Source organism: Aptenodytes patagonicus, chromosome 7, assembly GCF_965638725.1.
Source record: "Aptenodytes patagonicus chromosome 7, bAptPat1.pri.cur, whole genome shotgun sequence".
NCBI lineage: Eukaryota > Metazoa > Chordata > Aves > Sphenisciformes > Spheniscidae > Aptenodytes > Aptenodytes patagonicus.
Genome location: NC_134955.1, coordinates 32,867,112 through 32,890,572, shown reverse-complemented (window position 1 = coordinate 32,890,572; position 23,461 = coordinate 32,867,112). Strand labels below are relative to the sequence as shown.

Genomic DNA, 23,461 nt, shown 5'->3' with positions numbered 1-23,461 from the left:
CTGTATCATACTAGCAACAAGAAAAAAAAAACAGCTCTTTCAAGGAAGATGTGTGATCACCGTAGTTTGTTGGCCTTGCGGAGCCTAACTGTTGCATTTTTATTCTTAAGGCACATCTGTTTTGAGTGTGCAGCTAAAATATCTACAGGCTGGAAGTCTGAAGCAATGTTTGCTAATTGTTTTGAGCAAAGCTACGTTTATGCAAGGCTAGATGTTTATCAGACAGTTTAACAACTCCTCATACAGTAGCTGCAAATAGGGGTTGTCACAGAGACTGTAATGCAGTGGATGGTCTCCATGTACTTTGTCATGGTAATTTTGACTAAGTAATCTATTAATGGTGGTCCCGCTCTGGTTTTCTGCCTCTCTTGGTTGGCCATTTTTGGCCCTAAAGCTCATAGTCGGTATAAATCCCACCCATATCTTGGAGACTGGTGTTTCTAGTAGCTATGCGTGCATGAAGGACTTGAGCGAGTCTGTAGAAAACGCTATGCAGAGGGATTTACTTAGATTTTGGGCAATGTTAGCATGTGCCCCTTTCTTGAAGGTAAAAATATATATGGCGATCATCTACAGTTTTATCCCTTTTATTTTAAGACAAGCATGTTTATATGCATTTTTTTAAACATTCATTAGAATTTACGATGTGCCCTGTGGTACTTGCCTGAATGTAGCTAGCAGTAGCACTAAACGTGAGATCCTTATACAAAATGCTGATTGTAATAAAGTTGTCAGTAGCATTTCCACTTGGAAGGACTTTTTCAGAAGCGACTCAACCCTGGAAAACTTATATGTAGCTCTTGGAAGCTTTATTGTAAAGGTGTGCCTGGTGGGAATGGCATCTTTGTACATCTGAGGTTCTGGTTTCCTCCTCTCTGAGCACCAAATAGGGTTAGTTCAGTAGAGAAGCTGAGAAAATGTAATAGAAAGAAAACATGTCTTCACAGGGCAGGCATACCCTGACAGCTCTCATCTTAGTCTTCCATGGATATACTTTGCAACTCGATTGCAACAGCTAGGATGTTGTCTCATTATTTATTTATTATATGATAGCATTGTGTCTCCAAACATGGTATTTTCTCTGGTTGATTTGGATTCATTTACGTGATCTTTCTCTGATCATGTAATTTACATGATCTGATGATACTGAAATGATTCTCTATGTCGTTTTTTGGGGCTGTTACTGAAATTTCCAGATAAAGGTTCCCTAGGCTTTATGCTAAAGAAAACAGTTGGGATTTTTTTCCAGTTTCATTTAAAAATCAGATGTTAAAAATGCAGCTCTTTGCAAAGAGGAGTAGTAGCAATTTGTAGAACACATGGGGTATGATATTTGAGAAATACTGCAATCCTTGCACCCGCACCATTTATTTTGGTGGAGAAAAAACAGACTGGCTTGTGTTCCTTCTTTGTTGTTTCTTATTTTTGAAGACTAGAACATGCGTTTGCCTCACAGTAAAGCAAAGGCACACTCTGGGCTAAAAAGATTTCATTTTATTTCTCATGGCGTCCTCAGTTGGTGGTTGCACACTGAACAGCAGTGCTGACCTGAGGAGACCCTAGGTCCAGCTGTTTGCTCCCAACTCTCCCATAGCTCGTTCTGTGGAGGCACAACAGCTTGGAGCTGGAGGCTTGTTAACTTGGCGCTTCCAAAATGTAACCACAGCTGCCTGCCCCAAGGAGGTGAAGGAGGGGAGACTAAAGGATGATTCTGAACAGGCTACTTCTCGTGAGAAATGAACAGCTTAATTGGTGTGTTTCTCTATCAGTTTCTAAATTGTTATCCTTTGTTGCTTCTCACTTTTTTACCTTTTGCCTGTGGATGCCAGAATGTCTGTAACATCTTTAGAGTTGGGTTTTTGAGCAAGAAGAAAAGGAATTTGGCCCTAAAAAGAACTCGGTGACAAAAGAAAAGAAAATAACCACAAATTAGAGTGTTTGTGTCTGTAGAAGACAGGAGCGATAATTAGTGTTCGGATCATTTGATGGTGCATAAAAGAACTTGTACCTGAGAATTGGTGGCAAAATGTAAATTATAGTGATTAACTTTTACAGCAGAGCTTCTGGCTGGGTTTTATTTTTCTTCTCCACTCCCATTCCCAAAGTCCTTCCTGATGATTGTGCAGATTTCTCATAGCATCCCAGGAGAATTGCATTATGTAGGCCAGTAATTATACAGAGTCATTGTAGTTGAATGTCATTAAATGAAGCCATATGTGCTGATGGCATGAATTCCCAAGGAAAAAAAATAAAATCAAACTTTCATTTCCACCTAAACTCTGTGGTTTCTTACAGTCCTCTTACTAAAACTAAAAGGAAAATCATGGCTATTTCTAATTGAGCATCTTTTCATTACTTCTAATAATTTTAAGATACTTAAAATATTATTTAATGATTGTAGAATACTTTTATGAACGGCTCACCTGCACTTCCTGCAGATTGTCATGTAGTATTTGAATTTTTCCTTAATTTAATTCTTGATATCTCAATAATTGAGGTGGGAGGTGGGGGACCAACAGTGGCTATCTCTGTGTCCTGAGAATATGAGGACTGAATTTCTTCCAGATATAATCAAGCTGTTCCAGGTGTCTGTTACAGTATGAGGAATCCTGTGCATGCTTCTTGGTGTTGAATACTCTGATAACTTCCTATCACTACCATAGTGCTCCATCTCCAATTTAGTTTTTCTAAAGTTTACCCAAAAACCTTTTGCTCTCCAAAAATGCTCTCAATTAACAAGTGCGTCTCTTTATCTGTCAGTATCCTATCGACCTGCTTGTGTTTACTTGTAGGGTGAAAAGCTTCAGTCATATCCACAGTTCTGTACATAGTTCCTGAAGCAGAATATCCTCCCAAAATACTATATTGTAAAAACACAGCTCAAAATACGCAATACACTTTTCTTTAAAGTGTATTTTAAACTGTATGCTAATTTTCTTGCTTATTTGCCAGGCTGCTCTTGGCATCTATGATATGATACATATTATAATAAATATTAAAGTAATAATACTTAAAATACACAATGTGTATATACAATATGATATATAATAAAATATTATAATAACTTATTATATATACATAGGCATTTTATATATAATTTTATGTAGAGCATACTGAACATCATTTTTTGCCCTCTTTGCCTAGTAATATTAAGGATCAACACTACCAGCCTATCTAGGAGTTGTTACTGGTTTTTATCAAGAAACGTTTTCTCGCAACTAGCACTTCCTTGAGAACTACCTGGTGGATTAAAGAATTCTGCTTCAGTGTAGGAAAGGGGAAGTTCTGATCACATCGCAGAAGACTTCTCCACTCCTTGAGTGTATTTAGAAGGGAGTAAAAATGAAAAAAAAAAAAAAAAAAAAGCCCGTACATTTTCTTTGATGATGTGCATCTTCCACAAATCTTGGTGGTTTAATTTTGCGGTGGTAGTGCCTCACAGGTGGGCTGGTTTACTCAGCATGTGTAGGAGTTTTCTTTCAGTATTGAAAAAGAATAGAGAAGGGGGAATGAAGAGAAATTTAGTGCCTCTCCCCCTAGCTCTTATTTTTCTCTACTTTCTTGCTATAAATTATGTTTACTTATACCTGTTACAAATACAAAGGTTGTGATGTGCAGCGCCAAATATGCGAGCTTGATGGACAGGAAGATCTCTTCCTATGTTTTCCCAATCTGCCATCTTTTGTAAAGGCCTTTCAAATGTACAGACAAAGGGAAGGAAAACAAAAAAAACCACAACTCTGTAATATAAAATTTGTATTATTGTCATTTGACTTGCATACATATGGGGAGATGCATCTTTCCCCTGGTGTGAGGGACTTCACAGCCATCCCCATATACATTAGATGGAAACATGGGCTGCAGCAGCCAGTGCTCTTTGGTGGGAAGGTGGGAAGACTACAGTCCACTCAGACTCCTCATTAAATCCACAGCAGTTAGCTGTTGGGACTCGTGGTGCTTAACTTGAGCCATATGAAAATGAAACATAGTTGAAGGCGATTTTTTTAGACTCCATCTGTTGTCAATGGAGAAACTCCACAGCATTAATTCTCCTTGTCTGAGACATCTAATTTAAGATGAGGAGAATTGCCTCCTAAGGGTATTTTTCCATTGACTACAGCAGGAGCCAGACAAGTGGCATAGATTAGATAACTGACTTCTCTAAGGCTAAATGTAGGTGAGATTATTTTCCCAGGTGGCAACATACATTTAACCTTAAATTCTTTTTTCTGTTTCAGTAAGAGAGAGAGATGTGAAAATGCATTGTTTTATCAAGATATGAAAAGAGTGGTGAAGAATTTTCTATTAAGCTAAGAACTAAGATATTATTCAGGGACTTTATTCAGTCTTCCAGCTAATTTTTATTTCTCAGTCAGAAACTGTTCTTTACCATGGGGCCATCTGTTTCAAATTCCTTCCTTGCAGTGTTGGATACAGGGATGAAAATGTGGCTAAGTTGTGTAGAGAGCTGATAGAAAACTGGTCTCCAAATACATAATGCTGTTTCAGTACTAAGGTTGTACACAAAGTTTTCCTGTAACTGTACTTAGAAATGCCTGACCTTTTAAGGTTGTTATAGTAAATACTGCCTTAAGCCCTAGTGCTCCTGATATAATGCAAGTTGCATCAGATCTGAATATCAGCATATCGAAAGAGTAGCTCCTGTCTAAAGCCCCCCTCCTTCTTCCAACAATAAGCTGCAGTTGGTCATCCCAACTCTTTTTTTCTGTCTAGACGAACTGTGATATATGTTAGAGACCTGCTCAAACTTCTCAGTTTAAGAGTCTTTTTTTGCAAATGGTAACTGCTTTTCAGGCAAAATCCAGGAAGCCCTCTTTTGAAAGATGTATGGGTTTCTTCTTTTGGTTTGTTGTGGGGTCTTAAAGAAATGTTTCCTGTTGCTTAAGTTCCTTCAAAATATGTTTTCTTCCTCAGCCAGGAATTCCAGCAAGAAATTGGACTTCGGTTCTTTTTTGCTAGTTCAGCTACAATCTCTTGTATTACTTTTAAGCTGCCTAATGACCGTGAACCCTAGATTTCCCATTTGTGAAGGGGAATGAGGGGAGGGTGGTATATTGCATCCTTAGAGGTTGCTTACAAAATTTTTCATTACTAGGTGAGATGTTTTTAATGAAACATTGGTGGAAGGCTCTTAAGAAGAGCAAACTGATTTTGCTATTCTACCCACTATTGATAAGAGTAACATCTTGTGCCCAGAGTTCTGCTTTAAAAATAGTTAAACAAGGTGCATATATACACATTTGAGGCAAATTTTGTCTTTATTATGTTTTTTTCCTAGTACCATGAGCTCACGACACTCTGCCAGCCCGGTTGTTTTTACCAGTGCCAGAAGCTCACCTAAAGAAGAGCTTCATTCTGCTACTTCTCCCCAGCTCGCACCTTCTTTCTCCTCTTCCTCTTCCTCCTCATCTGGTCCTAGGACTTTCTACCCTCGTCAGGGTGCTACTAGCAAGTATCTGATTGGATGGAAAAAGCCAGAAGGGACAATAAACTCAGTGGGGTTTATGGATTCAAGAAAGTAAGACTGTTTTTTTTGTTCTCTTGTTTGGTTATTTACTTTAATTGTAAAGAAGCATTGAGATCTGTGACACTTCTCTGTGTAGAAGAGCTCAGGACTATTTAATAGAATGCTTAGTCTTCTGTAGAACTTGATCTCTAATCTAGAGTTCTGCAGTTAGGCTTAAATATTTGACAGTTGGCTAATCTAATTCACTGTTCAGTTGTAAAAGATTTTTTTTTATATAATTTTTAGAGAGCTGTATGGATTTCAGTCCTATTAAAGCTTATCTTTCCTTGGGCCTTCTTAAAGGTGACTCAAAAATCCTATTTGAGCAAATACTAAAAATCCTCTTAACATAGAGCCTGAGTTCTTCCTTAAGCCATGTAGTAGTACCGTGCATGCTATGCATTAGCTCTGTGGCACTCCATGTTGCCTTGTTAAGGTTGCTGCCGGTATCCAGTCTAACTGGCTTAAAGCAAGCCAAGATCTCTCTCTGTTACAATATGCAACCATCTCTGGGAAGAGAAATTGAGAAACAACTTATTACTGAAAATATTGTCCCTTTAAGTCTAGCATGACTTGGAAAGCAAGTGATTCCTTATATTGGGTCAAGCACAGTATCCCTAGATGATGCTGATAACTGGCTGTCAAAAGGAGATGGTGAAAATTTGTGAAAACACCATTATAAAAAGCCAGTTAAAAGAGGAAAGAAACTTAGTGATTTGCTGCTTCTGAGCTCATTTAAGACATTTATAATTTTTAGTTTTGTACAGAATACACGTTATTTTAATAGATTCAGTCCCTTATTGGGAAAATGTATTATGATAACCTTTGACTGTATTGCTAGTTGATTTTTTTAACAAGTTTATTGCTTCAGCAGGTATTCGTTAAGATGAGGCTCTGCTGTATTAGTGAAACTCCTTCCCTCCTCTGTGCCCCCTACCTAGGTTTTTTCTTTGAAAATCTTGAGGGTGCTATAATTCTTGTTTCATTCATGCCTCCTGCCCCAGGGCTTTGAGACCTGAATGTGTCTGTTCCTTTCATTTAAGACGTCACCAGAGCGATGGCAATGAAATGGCCCACCCTCGGCTGCGTGCTTCAGCGAGAGATCTGCGAGCATCACCAAAACAAGCATCCAAGTCCACCGTTGAAGAAGAGCTGAAGAAATTGATAGATCTTGATAGCCCAACACCTGAATCCCAGAAGAATTTTAAGGTATGTTAAAGAGAGAGTCTGTCATCTGCCTATCTCTTGTCACAGTTAAGTGAAATCTGAGAATACCTGAAGAGCAATGCACAGGTCCTCTTCCGATCCAAGTCATAGTTCAGTTGTTACAAAATAGAAATGTGTAAAGTTAGGCTTTATAAGAATTTGATGATTGAGTTCATTGCTGCCTAGGCACATCAACTCATACAGCAAACACATCACAATTTGGAGGAGGATGAAGGCTGTGAAGCTTTAAGATTTCTGTGTAGAAAATGCTGAGTGCTTTCAAAGCAGTCAAAGCTGAAGCGTTCATTCATACAGAGCTTACTCAGTTGGACTTTGCATTGGACTCAAGAGTTTCTCAGATAGGATCTTTTTTATTCTCACCCATAACAGGAGAATAAAATGCAAGGCATTCCCTGAATTCTCATCATGGACAGAAAGTCATCTGTTTGTCACAGACTTACCTACTAGAGAAATACATTTGGGGGACAGTTTCATTACTACAGTCACGGCAATATTATTACAGTTGTGTGGAAATTTAAAGAGACTAGTATACCAAATTGCAAAGAATGTTTAGGACTGCTGGCTCATGGAAAATCCTGTAGCGTTGTCTTATGCATTTGAATTCTTCTGCTCCGATTGCATCACTAGACAGTGACTTGTTGACGGTATTGAAACTTGTCGTGGTTTAACCCCAGCTGGCAACTGAGCACCACAGAGCCGCTTGCTCACTCCTCCCCGCCCCCCCGCTGGGATGGGGGAGAGAATCGGAAGAGCAAAAGTGAGAAAACTCGTGGGTTGAGATAAGAACAGTTTAATAATTGAAATAAAATAAAGTAAAATAGTAATAATAATGAATATACAAAGCAAGTGATGCACAATGCAATTGCTCACCACCCGCCAACCGATGCCCACCCAGTCCCCGAGCAGTGGCCCCCCGGCCAGCTTTCCCCCAGTTTATGTACTGAGCATGAAGAGAATGTCTTGATTTCTACAGTCTCTGTGTACAGTCAGTGCTTAACAGCTCAGGCTCATCACCTAGAGCCCAAATGGTTTCCACAGCAACCATGCAGAAGAGAGAGCTGCAACTTCTTTCTTTGCTTGTAAAAACCTAAACTGGCATATTAAAACTTCTAAGTGCTAGGTTTCGTACACGGATGTCCTGGTTACGGCTGGGATAGAGTTAATTTTCTTCCTAGTAGCGGGTACAGTGCTGTGTGCTGGATTTAGGATGAGAATAGTGTTGATAACACACTGATGTTTTAGTTGTTGCTAGGTAGTGCTTACACTAGCCAAGGACTTTTCAGCTTCCCATGCTCTGCCGACTGAGAAGGCTGGAGGTGCACAAGAAGCTGGGAGGGGGCACAGCCAGGACAGCTGACCCAAACTGGCCCAAGGGACATTCCATACCATGTGACGTCATGCTCAGTACATAAACTGGGGAAAGCTGGCCGGGGGGGCCGCTGCTTGGGGACTGGCTGGGCATCGGTCGGCGGGTGGTGAGCAATTGCATTGTGCATCACTTGCTTTGTATATTTTTTTATTATTATTACTATTTTATTTTATTTCAATTATTAAACTGTTTTTATCTCAACCCATGAGTTTTCTCACTTTTGCTCTTCCGATTCTCTCCCCCATCCCACCAGGGGGGTGGGGAGGAGTGAGCGAGCGGCTGTGTGGTGCTCAGTTGCTGACTGACGTTAAACCACAACAATGGATTATTTCAGATGTTACCTTTGAGGCTGGAGGGAAAAAAAAAACCTTGCCAATGGCAAGATACCTTTTTCTTAGGTTTGTGGTAGTTCTGAGGGGAGTGGGACATGGGCGATGCAAGCATCTCCTGTTGGTTGTTTTGAGCAAGGGCATTGTTCTCATTCCAAGAAATTCCGTTCTGCTTAAAGAGGTGACCTGAAGACCATGAAAAGTGTGTATGTTGCTAAGTTTGTTGGTTTTTTGCTTTGGGGTTAGTGACTCAATTCTTACCCTGATCTTTATTTCCTGGTGACTGTAACAAGTGTGTTAACTCAGGTTGCACTTTTGATAAATTTCTGCAAGTTACTAACATTCTATCACACCAATAAATTAAATCTTTTCCATTTTAAAAGTAACTGTCATTTCTGCCCACTGCATGATTTATATTTCATCTTACAAAAATGTTGCTCTTACAGCATAAAAATTTTTTGACAGTTTAAAAAAAAAATAACAGGAATGATAATGCCCTTCATCAGTTCACTGCACAAAGACCAAAAATCCTCCTCCTTCCTGTCTGTTGACTGCCAAAGGCTTTGTTTGCTAGTAGAATTTGTTCTGCGTCGTGATTTTCTTTTGCATCTTTTTATTATCTTCCCAGCCTTCCTTATCTCCTTACCTACTACTTACGCATTATATCTTCTCAGACAAGTCACCCTTCTTTTTCTCTTCCCTCTGCTCTATTACCAGAAGACAATTCCTACCAGTATTGACTCTTTCGACTCCATCAGATGTTCATATCTGTGCAACCTCTTAGTCTCAAGGTCTGATATTAACTGGTGGTTCCAGCTCCTAATTCTTTAACACGAAGTGAACTACAGGCCCCTTGAGTAAACACTGCTTAACTTAGCAGCTTTTTCTTTTCCTTTGCCACTTCAGGACAAGTGCTGGGAGATTTCACTGGAACATAACATGAACCTGCCGATTGAGCTTTTAAATTTCAGAATAAAAAAGCAGCTTGATCTTCAATGTAACATAGTGACAGCTGTGTATTACAAGTTGTAATTTCTCTAATGTTAACTGTATATGCAAGGTTCATCCTGTGATGGGCATGTCCTGAGGGAGGCAATGCAGAAGGGAGAAGTTGACGTACTAGAAAGTTGGCACGGGACATGGCTTCTCTTTCCTTTCTTGTTTTTTTGATGATAGCAGGTTTTTGAAAGTAATCTTAATTGTTTGTGATCCTTAATACGTAAAAGCAAAACCTGAAGCAGTCTTTTAATACTGGAATTCACAATGTTTTGGGGAAAAAAAATTCTGGCAGATTGTCTTCCATTGGTACTACAGTACCAATAGTCCCTCCTCCACACTCTTCTCCCACCTTGTAGTGTGGGATTTTGATCACAGGAATAGAGTACCGTCTGTTTAAATATTCTTTTCCTTTTTGTGAGACGAGTTAACTATTTTTCTGTGCAAATGAGCAACTCTTTATAATGTTTAAGCACTTTTTCTGGAAATCATATTATCTCCTTTTTTGTTTAAACTTGCTTACAGAGCAAATGAGGGTGGTGAGGGCTTCCTTTCTGTTTGCCATTTCTCCATGAAAGCCTTTGGACCAAATTTCAACCAAACCGTAAAGAAATGTTATGTCTTAGAGATAGTTAGATTGCTACAGGTTTCATGAAAATCAGTGTCTCTGCTGATGGGAATGGTTATGCATTCTTTGATAGCAGCTCACTGGCACTGGCCAGAGAGTACGTAACTCCAGGCTAACCACAGCATTGCTTTCTCCGATGTGGAGCATGGGGAAAGCTGGGATGATGGTGGGGGTAAGACACAAGTTGTCTTACTTATGGGACTACTAAAATTATTTAATTTTTATTCAAATCCTTCTGAAGAATCGAAGCGGTGGTGGGCGTTCCTAGTTGTTCAGTAATACGAGACTTTTAATTAGTTGGCATTTGCTGGTGCTCTGCCTGCAGGAAGGCAGCCTCCCCCAGGCACGAGGGAGAACTCTGGTTTATGCAGTGTTCAGTCTGTTTCTGTAAACATTATCTCTGCTACATGTCAGCTCTAGAATCCGTGAGGGCTGCCTGAGATTTCCACTTCAGGAGAAGTTTGAAAGGTATTTAAAAGGTAGAATGTGAGATTGGCTAAAAAAGACCTATATACATTATCTAGTTATAATAGCTTTCAAAGCAGATTCCTTTAGTTCTTTTTCCTATCCACTCTGAAAAAATACTATGTTAACACCTGCTTTCTTATTTAAAAAAAAAAGTTTTTAAAAACTATTTCAACATAGACTTCAAAAGTTTATTCTTTTTTTCTCATTTCTTTTTATTTGTTTTTATGAATGTTATAGTCACACACTCTGTCCTGTCAGTCTCCCTTTCCCAGCACTCCTACCACAAGGCGTGCCTTGCAAAGGACTTTGTCAGATGAGAGTATTTACAGTGGTCAAAGGGACCACTTCTTCACCTCGCGGGCCTCGCTCTTGGACCAAGCCATGCCAAATGATGTCCTGTTCACCAGCACGTACCCTTCTCTCCCAAAGTCACTGCCATTACGGAGACCATCATATACTTTGGGAATGAAATCACTACATGGTAAGTGTATTTCCCATTTTTCTACTTTCAGAGGAATCCTTTGTGAATCATGTTAAGGGAAAAATGTTTGTTGCAGCAATTAGTACTTCCATCTTGATTTTGCTAAAATGAGAAGAGTCAAGTCACATGCCTGAAAGTATAAAATAGGATGGAAATTCCCCCCCCACTTCAGTGTGTATAAGGCTGCATGACTGGTCATGCAGTTACCTTGTGGAGGGAGCACAAAAATTTGCCTCATCAGTTCGAAGTTTTCACCATTTCTTCCAGGAGTCATCTGGACCAATTGGACCAATGGGCAAATAACGTATGCCTGGTTATCCACCAGTGATAACATCAGGTGTCAGTTCCTTTAGTGTGGGATTATGGGGACAAAATACTATTAGGAAAATAATGATATGAAGGCGGACATTTGGATGTACAACTACACCAGATACAGCTTTTATTGCAGCAACTGGTTTTAAATTCACTCCCTTACCCTATTCATTTTACAGGACTTGAGTTACTTAATTTTAGTCACACATCAACAGCTAACAAGAAGTAGTTACTTGGTAAACTGCTGTCAAGAAGGCACTCGGCTTTCCCCCATTAGTTTACTGAAAAGTCTCAGTAGGATTATCTGATAGGTTGTGTGTTGCTGCATGTGAATGTCTCAGTTGGTGAGAAAGGGAATTTTCACAGGTTCCTGCTGTACCTCATAACTAAATGTGTACTAAATGTGTTTTCCAGAAATAGAGCTAGATCTTCCAGTGTAGGATTCTGCAACGTTTTCTGAAGAAGTACCTATCTGCTCTAATTTATTCATGTTTTAGTATGTTTCAAGAGGAAAACGCAAGGCTATCAATAGATCCAACTCACTATAGTGGGCCCTAAGCACGGTCTGTATTTAGATACTTAAGATACATTTGACAGTGAAGGCTGCTGAAGAAATCTATTTTAAATTTTTTTCATCTGTCTGTGATCACCAGGCATCAGTTTTCAGTGTTGAACCTGACATTTGCACGGGCTGTTGTTTCTGTATAACATCTTTCTTGCATAAGAGTTAGGAAACTGAGCTCTCTTCACTTCTGCTTTTTATATGCACAAAAATAACTTTGCAGACTTGGTTACACTTGTAACTGGCTAGCGGATTTGGCTTCTGAGGGCTTGGGGTCACAAGATTAATGATGCCATCTGAGTAGAAATGGAAAGCAGCAGCTTGGTCTCTTTTCATTTAGATGCCTGTATTGTCCAAACAGAAAACCACAAAACCTTCTTTCACTGTCACGTTCTCTTCCACACCAAACCGATTGCTCCTCCGAGCACATAAGCTTTTCTACATTTGTCAACAAAACAAGATTTTCCATTTTCTGTAAAATGTAGGCCTGCATGATAAAAGAACCAGCTATTTAAGTGACACACAAATTGTCTCCCCCCCACAATTGCCTTTGCTGATAGAAGGATTAAATAGAGCTGGATATTTGATACCACAGGTATTTGTTGGCTTCCAGCTATTCAAAATTCTTGTAATTCAATGATCTTGATAACAAAGAACAGCTATTCCAGAGCACCTTCATTTGTTTTGAAGAGGGAAAACAATGAGCTAAAAATACTCTTATTTACTCATCTGTCTTAATTAACAATCCAACTCACACTTTTAAAACAGGTAATTTTTCAAATGGTTAGTTTTGTCTTCTAATTCTGTGTATCTTTTCACTAATTGTAAATACTTTCCTGTTAAGAACTTCCCAAATAACTGACCTCTTTTGGGGAGATAATACAAGAATCCTCAGTGTTAATATTGAGCTATAAAAAGTAAACACGCATACAGGCAAAAAAAAAAAAAAATTCAAGATTTTTGAGCAGAGAAGTGAATGCAGTGTAGCTTTTCCAGTCATTGTTTCCCAGGCAGCAATATTATTTAGCTAAAGTTATTAGAAAGTTATTTTAGTTACTGAAGTTATATAGTTATTAGACTATAAAAAAAAAAAATCAGGCAAAAATAAGCAACACAGCTGGTGGCATTTGTCTTCCAATGGGCTTGTGTCCTGCCCACCACGCTGTCTTTCTGTTCACTCTGGTCCAAATGGATTCTTCACTATACCCTTCTTCTCTGCAGCTTCCTCCCAGGCGCCCAATCCATCTTCTGGCCCCTACATCTCTGGTGCTTCTAATACCGCCTACAAATTTTTCAAAACTTTCTTTACGCCCCAACAGAGGGCATGAGGAAGCAGGTTGTTGCTGCTTCTGAGCTTATACATGTGCTGACTGACCAGGCATTGCACGTTTTTTGATTGTGCAGCCAGTAAACTGAAATAAAGTAGATAATTGTTGGTTCACAGTTTGGTCTTTCCCTAATTAGTGGCAATAATTCAAGTGTTTCACTTTGCTAGGCACCAGTTTGCACAAAAATTACAGGGACTTTATATCCTTCTTTCAAGCTTGCCAATGTTTTTTCCATAGCGGGCCATGTACCAATGTATGGGTGGGTGTGGGTATTTTTCAGTAAAGATGAAGAGGTTTCACTAAACTGCTGAGAGATGTGCAGTGCTTTGGAAGTCATTTTAAGGGTTTTCTTGTTCTGATTCATCTTGGTAGGCCTAAGTCTGATCCCATTGGTTTACAAGATTGTAAAGAGAGGAGGAAAAAAACCCACAATTTTGTATTTTTACAGGAGCGAATAGGTGCCAGGGAGTGTAGAAGCCCAGCAAGCTGCAGAGGCCCCCAAAGTATCTTCAGCTTGTGCAGAGGCAGGAATCATTGGGTAGAAGAGTACTGCCCCCAGCCCCAGTGCTGGGGGGAGGCAGAGATTGGCTTTTGAAGTGCTAACCTGCAAAGATTCAGGCAGGTTAGAAAGCAGCTGAATGTCCTGGTGAGAAGCACTGTCTTCTAAACACTGGCTTGTAACATGCTGTGTCTGGTCAACTACAGTTGATCAAACATTGTACTGGGTTCTGGTTCCAAAAGTGCTATCCCAGAAAACTTAAAAATAGGGATGCATTAGTATTAAGAAGGGAATTTGGGGGTTTTATTATGAAGTTTATAATTTGTTCTGCATTACTCTAGGAGAGTTTTCTGCCTCAGACAGCTCCCTCACAGATATCCAGGAGCAAAGACGGCAGCCCATGCCAGACCCTGGTCTTATGCCATTGCCTGATTCTGCCTCTGATCTGGACTGGTCAAACTTGGTAGATGCTGCCAAAGCCTTTGAAGGTAAGTTTTCAGAACATAATACTTAGAAAACTGGTCTTTGTGCATGCTTCATTAAGGAGTGGGGTTTGTTTTGTTGTTGTTTTTATTTAATCTTGAGTCTTGCTTTTGTGGTTGTTACCGTTTCTACTTAGTCTGAAGCTTAAGCTCATTTAAAATAGCAACTCAAGTCTTAACAGCCTAAAACTTTCTATGTAATACTCAGATACCATTTCTTCATACTGGAATCCCTCTGTGCTACAGCTTGGCCAAATCTCTGTGAAACTGGCTACTTTTCACTTCATGTAGAGCAGTTGCAGACATCACAGCTAGGGTGGAAAAGACATCTGGCATGAAAGTGCAAAAGTCAAGTCAAATAGCAGGGGAAAAGCACATGAGCACACTAATGATTGCTTGCTTACTGCACTAGCAAGAAGTTTCTGTAGCGCAGCTGAAGTGCGCTGCCAAGGTAATTTGGGAAATATGCCTTGTTGGTATATATTTTTCCATTGCCATTCTTCTCGTTGCATACTCTGAATACACAGACTTGCACATAAGTGTCGTTTCATCCTATGGCACTTTCCGTCTCCTTGACACTTAGTAAACTGAAGAGAACTGTAAGCTGCCTAGATGTATTTGAATTTAAAATTAAATACACTTCAACCCAAAGGGAGTTTACCTTACAGTTACTATAATCCAATGGAAAAGTCTTCTAGGTGCATTAAACAAGTGCCTTTTCCTAATGTCTGGATAAATGCTGTCCCGCCCTCATGAAAGTGTTTTCACTGATCCTGAATCTTTTAGACATTATTCTGCGTGGTTGGAGAAGGCTGTGAAGTAACTTGCTTTCTTGGCTGGTCTCTGGTAGTAGCCATATACATCATCAAAACAGTGCATGTCTAAGCTGGTGTTCAAGACGTACATGTGTGCTCTGCTCTATTGCCATAGGAGTTGTAGGTTCAGCACGTCTCATATTTCTGCTGCGCAGTCTTGGGAAAAAATATTCAAAGTAAGCCTTAGTCCTCAGGAGGACGTGAATTTGTAGTGATGGTTTCTTCACCACCACATAGGGATGAAACCCAGGTTTTAATGCGTTTCACTGTGGTTGGCAATTTCTGTTTAAAAGATCCTCTTTTTTTGGTTAGATTTATTTGACTGCCCTCATTAACCTGAATCCCTCACTTTTGTAGGCCCCAAACTCACTTGTGTTTCTCTTTAGAAGTGTAGACAAAGTCAATGTGGTGAAAACTAACAGCTCAGATGAAGAAGAGCTGGGGTAACGTGTTGGCTGGTACCTTCATCTCACCACTGTAAAAAATATATTCAGATTTGACTTGGAGAGGGAACAGCTGTCTGATGTCAATATAATCCCAGTATCTAGTCTCTGCCAGGTGCCAGTAGGGATTGACAGGTATCAAGCAGCCTAAATTCTGATTTGTGATCCTGGACACCTCTCTTCTACATCGTTGGTTGGTGTCTTCAGCATAAGCCCCCAAAGTTCCAAATAGTGATACCTGCAAACAGCTGAAACAAAAACTGCCTGGATCCCTGAGCTACACGAACACACAGTATTTTCATTCAAAGGAAAAAAGAAAGGAGCAGGAAAAAAATCCATCAAATACCAAGGCACGTTAATTTTAGCCGTGTTGAAAGCTCAGAATAAAAATTTGCCAAGCAGAAAAAGATGATACTGTTCTGTTTCCAGTGAGAGACCAGCAGCTGCTGAGGGAGAGAGATGTTAATTTATTAAACTAAAATGTGTTTATGTTACTGTTTGTGCTAGGAAACTCAAGAGGTAGGGGCAGTCGGTAGTTTACAGTCACACCACATGTGATAATGATTCAGAGATGCGTTAAAACATCTGAGCAGTTACAGGACAAAAAAGTGTAGACACGAGGCAGGAAAGAGGTTTCACGTTTCAATCTGAAAATGTTTTCTAAGGCATAAGAAAAAAATTGCGGGTTCTGAAAAATTACATTGGTCATTTTACTTTCCACATGTAAATTGTGCACAGCGAGCTTTTCTTTCCTCAAGATAAAAGGTTCCTTTATGGAGTGAAGGAAGCTAAATATAGTTACTGAGTTACTAGGTAGTGTCATGCAGTTGTACCCAGGAAGTTCTGCACAGTGTTTGTTGTTTCAGCTTGGCTTCTTGCCTCTCTTGGAACTGGCCTTGGGTGGACTCTGTGGGCGCTGCTGGGGTATCTGCTTTGCACTCTCTAGCACCTCCCTCCCGGAGAGCTTCTTAGCCTGAGGGTGATGCGTGGTCTGTGGGAGCATGCAGTGCTATGCCAGAGCTAGCGCTGGCATGTTGAATCCAATACAGTGGAGAACCTGCTGCAAACACTTGCAATGCCAGTTTGCTTCTGTCCAGTCAATATTGGTATATCATATCATCACCTTATCTTGCTTGAGACAGACTTTTTAAATTGCTTTGAGATCCTGCAGTGTAGCTGTTGTGCTGTGCATGAACAAATAATCGTTACTGCTGCCATTGGTTTTCTCTGTATGTTTGCCTTCTCAGTTCAGCGAGCTTCATTCTTTGCTGCTGCTGATGAAAATCACAGACCTGTGAGTGCTGCCTCCAGCAGTGATCAGGCTGAGGACCAGCTTACTGCACAGATAAAGCCTTATACAGGGTAAGTAAGTACACCAGATATGCAGGCTTCCTCAGCTAAAAACCAAGGAAAAGAGTAGGAACGTCTTTATTTGGAAGCAATCTCCAGGCTTCACAGAAGAACTCTTCACAAGTTCTCATGGAGAAAATGGTGGTGGGAAGTGAAAACAGAAGAATCGTAAGTACAGTTGAACCTTTTTGCAGGTTCTTTCTTGTCCGAGATGTTCATGAACGTGTCCAAAGCAATGGTAATTCAAGGCACATATAATGAGTAGAAGTAGAGAGAAGTCAAGTGATGGCATGGCCCCAATTAATCATGAGTTAAATTTGTTCTGTTGATCAATGTGCTGCATGTGTTCCATGTGCTCTTTGTTAGGTTCTTTCTGTTCATTTTGTGAATTCTTAGTGTACCTGAGTGCATACCTACATAAAGCCACTTGGTATAGACAAGGCTGTTAGCTACCCTATGTGAAGATAGTAAATCATATCAATACCTATTCTTGTTTCCTGCTTTCAACAGTAAAGAATCTCCTCCAACTCTCGCCTCTAAAGTGGACCAACTGGAAGGTTTGCTGAAGATGTTGCAAGAGGATTTAAGGAAGGTAAACATTTCATCTACAGAAAATCTGTAAGACACATATTTAGTGCTGATAGGTGATGCTAGTAACCGTGTAATCCTGCTTTGCCGTGCCTGAGCCTGTGACAGTCTCATCCTTGTATGAGAAAGACATTTCTTTACTACTTTTCTCAGGCCACACTTCTAATATATGCAAGGCTAGGGTGGAGTGTCTAAATTTGTAGGCATCTGATTCCTCTGCTCAAATTAGGAGGGTGATTCAGAGTACCTCCACTCCTAATTCAGGTGACACTGTGAAACGTTTGAAGTTAGTCCATGTAAATATATCCTGCTGATGTTGAAAAGTTGACAGTATTATCTAAACGTATAATTTCTACTGTGGAAACTTCCTGTATTGTGTTACTGCCTGCTTGATCCAAGAAGGATCTGCTGTGGTCAGATGAAAAGCCTCTTAGCTGGGGAAGTATTTGCAGGAATATTTCCTATGTCTTATTTAGTTAACCATCAGCAGTTGTACATACACGTTGTACGTACAGAACAGGGCATGCCCAATTTTATTTCACCACTTGGGGAGCCAGCTTCTGTATTAGAATTTAATAGAGAGAAATCCTGCTCGTTCAAGCAAAAAGCGAGGAGTGAAATGTCACAACTGACCCTTAGATATAAGACCATGTGTTACTGCACATAAAATCCTTATAAAGAACGAGACTCGTGCTCTCTTCAGAGATTCTTGCCTCTCTGTATAGGTAGGAAGCATGACCTGACATTTCCACTAAGTTCTGTATTTTTCCTCGTGCCTAAGGAAAAAGAGGACAAGGCCAGTCTTCAGGCTGAAGTGCAGCATTTGCGGGAAGACAACTTGAGGTTACAGGAGGAATCCCAGAATGCAACCGAGAAACTGAAGAAATTCACCGAATGGGTTTTCAACACAATTGATATGAACTGAGAACAGTGTATGGGGAAGGAAACTCTCTGTTATGAATATTATTACTGGGACTTAAGCTTTAATGCCACCTTAATCATGACATGTGAAAGTATAGTCAGAGCACTTCCCTGTCCTTCATCCTCCAATAACCCTTTTTTGCATCTCTGCGCGCACTCAGAACAATTGCAGATAAACAATCAATGTCTGCCTTTTGTAGAAAAAATAAAGTAAATAATTTTAAAAAGGTAAAATAAAAGTTTAACTGCTAAAATGTGAATGTCTATTTTTTGCACATTGTCTCTTTATCTGTTATGTACAAAATGATTTGGAGGCTGGATCAGGCTTGCTGTTCCATCTGCCTCTGTTTCCATTAACTCTTTTCTCTCTGTTTCAGGTAATCTGCTTTTCCTTGCAGCTTTGGCAAATATTATGACATCTAGAAAATTAGAAAGAAATGTTTATTTTACTGCTCTTCTTACATTGTTTTCTGAAGTATGCCACAGACAAGGGGATGTAATGCAATGTTTTAGGTGTCTCCTTAGCAATTTGCGCTTGATTGCTAGTGCTACCTTCCCATACATTACAGAGAACGCGTGTCCATAGTGTATGGTACAGTACAACCAGCATCATAACGTTTGGAGAGAGACTAGAGACGTGAGCCATGGGTGAGGCATATTACCACACATCTATTGCATTAGCATTTCTGGTAGTCTTTGTTTCCCATGGAAACAATGGCTGCAAGTAACTTTACGAACAGCAAAACTAGGCATGCTGCAGTTCGTATTGTATCAGGCGGGCTGAGAGATACTGAATACTGTTGCTGTACCGCTTAAATTTAGTCCCCTTCCCTTCCAGGGGAATCTGTTACTCGCATATGTGCAGAAGACTTGGGCTGAAGTTGTAAAGAGATTAAGATTTCTTTCCCCTGAACTGTTTCCATGAAAAGCCACATAAACCATCCCTGTGCACCTGCCCTCCCATTCCATTTCTCTGGACTTCTCAAATCACAACAGATTTGAGAAATGTTTATTCAACTTGTGTTTTATTACGAGAGGTCTTCTAAATCTTTTACTGTGGTAGACAGAGGACTATGTAAGGGTGAATTAGAGAAGTGTGTTTTTTAAAGGACTGGGATAGGATTGGAGCTCTGAAATCCACAATCCCCAGTGAAACTGTCTAGCATGAGGTTTCCCAAACTGCCTCATGCCAGGAAACTTAATTTCTTGTTCTTTGAAGGAACAGCTAACTTGCCACAACATGTTACCTCTCCAGAAAATACCTTTTAAGTGTCAGAATACGACTTTTAAGCGCCACAGTCTGCACAGGCATTCAACTATGCAGTGTGCTGAGAAACCTTTTCTACTCCCTTCTGAGGATACAGTCACTACCTTAATAAATATTGCCTTGCATAAAGTGCAGCATATTTGGGGGTTAATTTCAAGAGCATCCACTCCCTTCCCTTTACCACATTCTCAAATACACAGATTAAAATCATCGGGCATATTCTTGTCACAGAAACTTCCACGCTCTTCTCAAATCCCTTTTTCATGCTCTTTAATCTTGCTCCACACAAGTACATGCTACACTTCAACCTCAAACTTCATTTGTGATGCTAATCCCCATGGAGTTCTTCTCTAATGTTTTGTCATGGAAATGGATCTCTTTGGAACTATTTCTGGAGTGCTTTTGTAAAGGTTTAGAATGTCTTGGGTTTTTTAATGACTTGTATGAAGGAGATTTATATAATGCCTGATATTATTTGTAAATGGGAAATATTGCTAACATCTCTGAGCATCCTGAAGTCTTGCTTTTATTCTCTTTTATTTTTAAGTTTGGTTTTTATTTTATTTCAAAAAATATTTTGGGACTTGGGGCAGACTATTTATTAGAGTTTTGCAACAGAGTTCTTCTTGTATGATGCCACTGAAGGCTACTTGTAAAATTCTGACAATAAAACTCATTTTAAAGGCTCTTCTAAACCATTTTCTTCCGATTTTGTTGGGTTTGTTGTTTAAGACTTTCCAGAGTGTCCATTTCTTCCTGTTTTCTTCTTGTACCACTTTTCTCAGTGCGTAGCAACAGAAGAGTTTCATTCTGTATCAGATTTCTACTTTTTATCCCTTTGGAGGCTATTACTTGGTATGTATACACGCGCTTCATCCCTTGACTTTTTACTTGTATTACTGCACAAATGAATTTCTTTCCCCGTTTACAAGGTTTTGCTACCTTTAACAGTGACTCTGAGCTTCACCAGGCTGATATGGTAAAGGAGGGCAGTAGTTTTTTTATCATTTATCAGGATTTTAGAACTCACTTGGAAAAATTGAAGCCAATTTAGGTCAAAACCAAACTTGCCTGGCACATCTGCCCAAGGGCACGCACAGCTTTCAGCATCCCAGAGCCAAACCTGTGAGCACACAACGTTAGGTGTTAGGGTTGGTTGAGGTGGGGGGGGCAGATACCCCAGTTCTTTTGTTTTCCAGATCTCCTCCTTTGACTTGGGAGATGGCCTTGGACATGTTTTGAACAGACCTTTTTTTGGCCCAGTGGATCAGCATTCTGCACAGCTTAAAAATGTGGAACTAGGTTGGTCTGCAGGAAAGCATCTTCCAGGTTCGCTGAATAGATCCTTAGAAGGCACATGGGGAGAGAAAATCTGTCTCTTTCTAGCAGTGAAGTACCTGACCAAGAGAGCTCTGAAGCAGCAACAGCAAATAGAAACACCTGATCAAAAAATAGGGGTTAAATCTTGGAAAGAAAACTAGATGTTGTCTTACCATTTGTAATTGGATACTGGTAACTGAGTTGAAGCAGAAAGTTTCCTGCAGGTCAAGGAGTTGCCCTGCCCACATTGGTAATGAATTCACGCCAGAGGTTCCCACGCTCCGCCATGCACACTGCTAGGTCAGCCTAGATCAGGGCAAGATCTAACTCGCAGGCATCTCCTCACAGCCCGAGTAGTTATTGGCCTAAGCAGAAGGCGGGTGGCTGTGGGAGGTGTGGGTAACAGGGGCTGCCTTCCTATTTCACCCGTTTCTCCCAAGAACGTGATTTTTTTATATTCCTGGAAACAGTTTTGTATTCCTTGTCTACGTTCCAGTGCGAAGGTACTGTTCTCCCTGTGATGGTGTTTTGGAGAGCCAGATGTGGCTGGTACAGCAGCAGAAGGCTGCCTTCTCTCAAAATCCCCAAATCAGTGGGGGTCACCACGGGGGGTCTGCAGCTTGCATGATCAATAATACTCTATCAGAAGTGAAGCAGGGTGTAGGTAACAGGTCAGAGGGTATCAGGCTGTGGTAAGAGGCGAGCTGTGAGGCACACAGGAGGTGGGATTGTGAGGGGAGAGGCTGGTGGGAAGGGGACCGGGAAGCCAGTTGCAGGGTTAGGGGAGAGATGTTGTGGGGATGAAATGCAACGCACCCAGGTTTTACTCCTCTAAAAGCGTGGTTACTGTATGAAAGCCTGTTTCTGTAGTAAGCTGTGTTCCAGACCTGATGAATGGGTGTTGTGAGGAAGCCTTTTCCCCAGCTTTTCCTTTTGTGGGAAAGGGCCCCATGAACCAGGCATAACTTGGGAGGGTTGTCTTGTATGTTTTTAAAACCTTTACATAATCCTCTCATCTTCTAGTGCCTTCTTTTGGGTAGACGGTTAACAAATCATCTTTTAAAGCAGTCGGCTCTCTCCTAGCCAACACTTCAGTATGGTGTTAGTCCTGTATGTGAGCAACTTGCTTTGCTGCAAGACAGCAGGGTAACAGAGGCGGTTGCTGTTTACCAGCTGGTATGGCATCCAAAATTGGATTCCCTGGAGGAGAGATGACACTGTCCCTCCTCCATTGCTGCAGCTGGAGCAGAGATATGGGCTTTATTGAGGCGGTTAGTAATGGATGGGAGCTGGACAATGAGATGATGAGGCTTGTACAGATGCCTTCACCTCTTCCTGATATTAGCTGTGGTGAGGAAATCCTTGCTGTGCTGTTTGAGGCAATGCTGGAGGGGAAAAAAGCTCATAGAAATACTTTGGAGCTTTGCAGTAAGAGCCCCTTCCCTTAGCAGAAGTTTTGGCTTCGGCTGGGCATGAGGGGAGCGAGGCTGAGGAGTTTGTGTGCATCAGACTTGTTGGAGGCCAAGGTCTGGATTTGGAGCCCCATTTCCCTAAGGCAGGCAGTGGCTGATGGCAGCTACCTACATCCCCTTTCTGCAATGCAGACCCTGTCCCACTTTCCACTGGAGCAGCCTGGGGGGAGTCACGCTTAGCTTTGGGGAGACACGGCTGGCTGCCGGGGGGGCCTTGTGGGGTTTTGCCCCGCTTGGTATGCAAGGTCACAGCAGGCAAGTCCCTCTCTCCAGCTTTTCCTGTGCTTGCATGGACCTGTCTCCCTCTAGAAGGTGATTTCAGTGTGTCACAACCAGCTTGTGTTTCTCCCAGATGTTTGGTATCTGAATGATTTAAAGTGGCCTGGGCTGTTTGTGGCATGGCTGTGTGGCCAGCTCGAGTGGGAGCTCCCACAGGGAGTAAAACCAAGGTGCTGCAGCAAGCTGCACAGCATTCCCAAACCGCAGGGGTAGGGGCTGCAGAATTTGTGGTCTATTGCAAGGTAACTCAGGTTGGAAGGATCCTCAGGAAGTCTCTTGTCCAACCTCCAACCAAAGCCAGGGTCAGCTCTGAGGTCAGACCAGGTTGCTCAGGATTTTATCCAGTTGGGTCTTGGAAAAAAAAAACTTCCAGGGATGGAGACTGCGTGGTCTCTCTGGGCAATGCATGACTGTCCTCATCATGGAAAAGTTTTTATCAGGGTTAATTACTAGAAATGCGTAACCTCAGCAGCAGTTGCAGGCTACATTTTGCCTACGTTCCTCCAGGAGCTCATGACACAGGAGTCTGTACCCTCCTTGAAAGCCTGCGAGCTGTCCCCTGCCTGCGGCCGGCAGCAGAGCACCCACATTTGCTTTCCCTCTGTTGAGCCTGGTAGGAAGGAGGCCCTGCGGCTTGGTGTGTGCTGAGTTTTGTTTGCTCCACTAATCAACTTCCTACGGTACAGTTCTGATTTTTTTTCTAGAGATTTCTCGTTTCTGTACTCAGTATCGCCTATTCATGCTTTAACCAAGGCCTGGATTGAGCCCCCTGGTTCTGCTTCGCTCTGCACTGCCTGT

At 41.0% G+C, this 23,461-nt stretch overlaps 1 protein-coding gene across 5 annotated transcripts in view; it reads left to right on the top strand.

Moving 5' to 3' along the window:
* Nucleotides 1-20,287, top strand: part of SIPA1L1 (signal induced proliferation associated 1 like 1) — a 223,505-nt gene extending 203,218 nt beyond the window's left edge. For 4 of the 5 annotated variants that reach the window (XM_076344755.1, XM_076344754.1, XM_076344756.1 and 1 more), the window contains 7 exons: nt 5,300-5,539; nt 6,571-6,736; nt 10,782-11,025; nt 14,068-14,214; nt 16,714-16,828; nt 17,327-17,408; nt 18,186-20,287. In XM_076344755.1, coding sequence (XP_076200870.1) covers nt 5,300-5,539; nt 6,571-6,736; nt 10,782-11,025; nt 14,068-14,214; nt 16,714-16,828; nt 17,327-17,408; nt 18,186-18,329 — 1,138 coding nt within the window. In that variant the 3' untranslated portion in view covers nt 18,330-20,287. The remainder of the gene's footprint in view (nt 1-5,299; nt 5,540-6,570; nt 6,737-10,781; nt 11,026-14,067; nt 14,215-16,713; nt 16,829-17,326; nt 17,409-18,185) is intronic. The other variant, XM_076344758.1, reaches the window with a different exon arrangement.
* Nucleotides 20,288-23,461: the final 3,174 nt, after the last annotated feature.